At 32.0% G+C, this 5842-nt stretch overlaps 1 protein-coding gene across 1 annotated transcript; it reads left to right on the plus strand.

The window, feature by feature from the left end:
- The first annotated feature begins 751 nt into the window (after positions 1-751).
- Positions 752-4700, plus strand: LOC103502846 (protein SIEVE ELEMENT OCCLUSION B-like). The gene is made up of 7 exons (XM_008466961.3): positions 752-1062; positions 1157-1252; positions 1651-2099; positions 2194-2291; positions 2390-2523; positions 3082-3549; positions 3876-4700. Exons 1-7 carry the CDS (start codon positions 823-825, stop codon positions 4458-4460), a joined length of 2070 nt encoding a protein of 689 aa, XP_008465183.1. The 5' UTR covers positions 752-822; the 3' UTR covers positions 4461-4700.
- Positions 4701-5842: the final 1142 nt, after the last annotated feature.

The following is a 5842-nucleotide window of genomic DNA, read 5'->3' on the forward strand; positions in this document are numbered from 1 at the left end:
GTCCTACATATATCTATTAGTATATGAAGTGTTCTGAATGAAACTAAAAAATATTGCTTGCTCTAGTAGAGCTTAACCTATTGAATTAATTAGGACAAACAGATTATTTTCAAAGGAAAAAAAAAAAAAGAAAAAGGAAAGAAAAGGAAAGGTTTCTCCTTGTCTCATTAATTCTCTATCGTAAAACATTTGTATCGATAGAACTAATTTTAGAGATAATAATTAAATATATTAATGATAGATTCTATTGTTGATAAACTTCTACTAGTGATATGTTTTATATCATTGAAACTCCCATTAGTAATATGTTTTGCCACATATAAGTATTCCTTCTTTTTTATTGTGTTATATCTACTAATATTTTGCAACTTATATATATTTACAATTATTTTTTATTTTTTGAAAACTATAAGTAATTAGACTATTCCAATTCATTTGATGGTTCCATTAGTTGCAGCGAATTATTATTTTTAAATAACTTTTGGAAATTGAAGCTAAAACAAAACAATATATAGTGTTAAAGTATTTTAATAAAAAAAACAGAAAGAAAAGGGTAATTAAAGATAAAATAAAATAAAAGAAAGTGAGATATGGCCTACCTCAAATGATGAGTTTCACTAAAGCTCAAATCCAGCATGCACCACACACAAATTCTTTTCTTCTGACAAGAACATTGGTTTCTTTCATACTCTTTTCCTTTTTCTCTCTCTTATAGAATATTTTTATGTGTATAAATATAGTCTCCAACAATTCCAATTCATAACACAAACTCTCTACCTTGTTACAATATAATCTTTCCTTTGTATTCTTTTCACTTGAACCATGGCCACTCCACACAAGGCACCCACCACTCCTGCACCTGCCTTGCTTCATTCTAAGCAATCTGCAATCACCCCCAAGGAGGAGTTGAGCACCAGACATTACTCCGACGAAGTCGTCACTGGCCACATTTATGCCAAACATCGTGATGATGACACTACCAAAATTGACCTTCATAGTTACATCTCAGTTATTGAGAGCATCATCACCACTGCTGATCGAATTACCGATACCGTTCATCGTGTAAAAATAACTATATAAATTCTCATACATGTATTTAATTTTTTTTTGTTTGGTTGTTAGAATTTGACACATTTTCGTATTACTGTCCATGCAGGGAAGTGAAGGGCGTTTGGTTTATTCAAATGATTCATTGGCATCCACTGCTGTGATCGAGCCACCGCTATGTACTCTTCATCATATCTCAAGCGAGGTCATAGTTCATAAAATTAAGTCTCATTTGTTAACGATAGGATCATTTTCTACTCGCTTAATTACTACCACTTCTGTAGTACGATTTCATTTTTAAAAGAAATATTCAAATCTTAGTTCTATTCTAAAAGGAGAAACAGTTTTTTTGAAAAGACATAAAATAACTAGGTTTTAAAATAATGTGTTTTGTATCGAGATTTGACTCAGAATTCAAATGTTTAACAAAACAAATAAATAGTTATTAAATGCTCTATTATGACTCTTTATTTTAAGTTTTTGTATGATGTATTTCACTTTTAAAACTCTAAGCAAATTTTAAAAACATGCCATGCATGCCATGCATTATAAAAGGAACCAATTTCTTTTCTAAAACTAATTTTATCGTACATCACTTTTCAGCTATCATGCAAGGCTCCTGGGATAGAAAAAGCACATGAAACAACAATAGAAATCTTTGAAATACTAGCAAATTATCCATGGGAAGCCAAGGCAGCTCTTACTTTATTAGCCTTTGCAACTGATTACGGAGATTTATGGCATCTCTACCATTACTCTCAAGCTGATCCATTGGCTAAATCTTTGGCAATCATAAAAAAAGTTGGTACTTTGAAAAAGCACTTGGACTCGCTACGATATCGACAAGTACTTCTCAACCCCAAAAGTCTAATCCAAAGCTGCTTACAAGCACTCAAATACATGAGTGAGATCAAAGAATTCTCTAAATATGATGCGAAAGAACTTCCTGAATTACCTGCTGCTCTTCGTCTAATTCCATTAGTTACTTATTGGGTTATACACACTATTGTTGCTTCAAAAATTGAGCTCTCCACTTATCTGAGCGAAACCGAGTAAGTATTTTTATTTTTACCATAGACCGAGCCGATGGATCGAGACCAACCATGTTAATTATTACAAATGTTGTTGGCTTTTTTTTTTTTTCAGGAATCAGCCACAGAGATATTTGAATGAATTGTCTGAAAAAATTGGCTTTGTTCTTGCTGAACTTGAAAAGCATCTAGTAGCTATCCGAGAACAATTTGGTGGGAAAAAACTTTATGATATAATTTTGAAATTTATCAGTATATGATTATGATCAGTTGAAAAAAATATTAAATTTGTTGTATATATTTGAATGCAGAGGAGGTTGATCTTTACCGGTGGTTGGTTGATCATATTGAGCATTATCATACTGACATTACAACGGTTATTGCCAAGCTGCTTAGTGGCAAACCTGAAACCAAACCCCTTTTTGATGGCACTACTCATAGAGAGGTCTCTTCTTTATGATTGCTTTATTGCTTGCTCTTACCATATGGTTCTAAATATTATTTTTCGTTTAAATTATAAGTTTAATCTCTCCAAGTCATATGTTTTCGAACTAAATGTGTTTCTTGAAATTTTAATTTGTGTGTAATAATTAAGTTCTTGACACAATTTTCTTTTGAAGAAGAACCTACTTAGATTATGTCCAAGTTCTTGACATATTCCTAACTATAACTTTTAGAATTAATTGAATCATTTAGAATTAGATTTAAATTTTATTTCGAATGAATCAGCCTAACTTGCGATTTTGTGTCATGAAAATCTTTGAATTTTAAAAAAATATTGATACAAAGTTGAAAATTTAGAAATCTAATAAACAATTGTTAGAAAGTTGAGAGAAACTAAATTTGTAATTATATATAGCCATGTCATTATCATACATATGCATGTTGAAAGTTAATACACATATATAGCATCCCTCCAAACCCCAGACCCACAATCGTAAACAACATATACTACATATACAAGACATTTTAATTAACAGGGTACAAATGTGTGTTTTTTCAGGTAAATGTTCACGAAAGTTTGTCCGGAAAGTATGTGATATTGATAATTTCTGGGTTGGATATCTCAGAGGATGATATCAGAGCTTTTCATAAGATCTATGAAGAATTGAAAAGAGATACAAGGTATGAGATTGTTTGGGTTCCAATAATCCTAGAGCCCTATCAGGAAGAAGATCGAAAGAGATATGAATATTTGCGATCTACAATGAAATGGTATTCAGTAGAATTTACTACAAAGATATCTGGGATGAGATACATTGAAGAAAAATGGCAACTTAGAGAGGATCCATTAGTTGTGGTGTTAAACCCACAATCTAAAGTGGAATTCATGAATGCAATTCATTTGGTTAGAGTTTGGGAAAATGAAGCAATCCCTTTTACACTTGATAGAACTCAAGCTTTGCTAAGAAGAAATTGGCCTGAGTCAACTCTCATCAAATTCACTCACCAACCAAGACTTCAAAATTGGGTATGCATAACTAGTGAATATATCCCATTTTTACTACATGCTTTTGGTCTTTCAAATATTGCCACATTATCACCAACCTTTCATAAAATTTCTGATTGGAGATCATAATTTGAAACAGTGATATTTTTATTATATTCAAACTTAAGAAACATATATTTTTATTTGCTCAAAATCAGTTTAGAATTTGATTTTACATTTTTAAATGCCTTTTTCATAATTGATTTTGAATTATTAATTTAGATATTTTGAATATAACAGAAATGATTTTAACTTTCACAAAATCACTCCAACAACGTTTGCATTGATATAATGCACTTTTACAACAGATTGCGAGAGACAAAAGTATACTATTCTATGGAGGAAAGAACCCATTGTGGATCCAACAATTTGAGGAGAGAGCTGAAATCTTGAGAAGTGATCCTTTGATAATGGATGGAGGATCGTTTGAGATCGTACGTATTGGAAAAGATGCAACAGGACAGGATGATCCAGCGCTCATGGCTCGTTTTTGGACAACACAATGGGGCTATTTTGTAGTCAAGAGTCAAATAAAAGGTTCAAGTGCAAGCGAAACAACAGAAGACATTTTGAGATTGATATCATACCAAAATGAAGATGGTTGGGTTGTTCTAACTGTAGGATCAGCCCCAGTGCTCGTTGGTCGTGGGATTTTGATATTGAAATTACTTGAAGAGTACCCCAAATGGAAGCAAAGTTTGAGGATAAAGGCTTTCCCTGATGTGGTTAGAGAATACTTCAATGAATTGGCTCTCCAAAGTCACCAATGTGATCGAGTAATTCTTCCTGGATTCAGTGGATGGATTCCTATGATTGTGAATTGTCCTGAATGTCCTCGTTTCATGGAGACTGGTATTAGCTTCAAGTGTTGCCATGGAGGCACTCATATGTGATCATCCAAAGTGAGTTATATTTTATCATTTTATTATATTCATATACTACTAATTAAGACTACTATGTATAATAAGATGCCATCTTTGGTGGCAATTGAGTTGTGTGTGTTTTTTCTAATGTAATCGAGACATATGATCTCGGTTCTAGTTATCATCGATTGAATATTTGTACGATTTATTTATGTTATTTAACTAAATGATAATTTTATCTTGTTTTTTATATATATAAATTTCGACAAATTATGTATTCTATTTTATTGTTGAAGGAAAACAAATTCCCACAAGAAGTGTGTGATCTCCATGCAACTTGAAATTTAGTTTAATGAAACTCTAAATTCAGAAAAAATAGACATGCATTTGAATTGACGCAAAAGACATAAACTAAATAAGCAATGCTAAAGCAACGTGCTCCCTTGTCTAGGAAATAGACATGCATTCGAGTAATATTCTTTCTTCTTTTTGCTCCCAAACAATATTGGACTTCCCAACGAACAAGAACCCCACCAGCAAAGACTTCCTTGTCCAGGAATTTAAGGAGTTAAATGTGTGAGCTCTCTTAAATCACTGGTTGACCTAACAACTTAAGCTCTTAGGCGAAGATAAATTTAATATCATATCTAATACTCTCCTCACTTGTGGGCATGAAAGAAAGACCTAACAAGTAAAAATCAATGAATGAGAAAAGAAACAACAATGTGAGGTTTGAGATAGGAAAAAGAGCTAGACAAATAGAAATGAATATTAATTGGGATGAAAGTAAACATTGTACGTAGATGCAAGACCCATAAACATTCTAAAACAACGTGCTCTAATACTATCTTAAATCTACAATTCACTAAAAACTTAAGCTAGTAGGGAAGAGTAAATCTAATATAATATCTTAAAAAAAAAAAAAAGGAAAGGAAATTGGAGGTTGATATGTGTTGTGTTCCCTTTTTCTTCTAAAAGGTTATATTCACCTATTCTTCCACGCCAAACTCCCTTACCAACGTATAGGAGAGTCAATTTTTTTCTTTTTAATTTAACTAATTAACTAATAGTTACTTAATTAATTAATGATTATTTATTATATCATATTTAATTAACAGTTACCTTAGTTGTTGGTCTTAGTGAAAATTATTTGGTTAGAGTTCAAACTCTTGGTCTTAGTGAAAATTATTTGGTTAGAGTTCAAACTCTTACTCCAACTCTATTCTCTCTATATCTTCTAGTACTCTCACGATCTCCACCTATATTCTCTCTATCTCTTCTTGGCCGTCCGCCTTCCACTTCGCCCAGCCTACTTCTCCATCGTCGCACAGCTAGCCTACTCCTCCGCCTTTGTACGACTATGTTGAAAATTAAACATGTTTTAAATAAATAAATTATAGGTGAATTAATTT

Source organism: Cucumis melo, chromosome 5, assembly GCF_025177605.1.
Source record: "Cucumis melo cultivar AY chromosome 5, USDA_Cmelo_AY_1.0, whole genome shotgun sequence".
NCBI classification, from domain to species: domain Eukaryota; kingdom Viridiplantae; phylum Streptophyta; class Magnoliopsida; order Cucurbitales; family Cucurbitaceae; genus Cucumis; species Cucumis melo.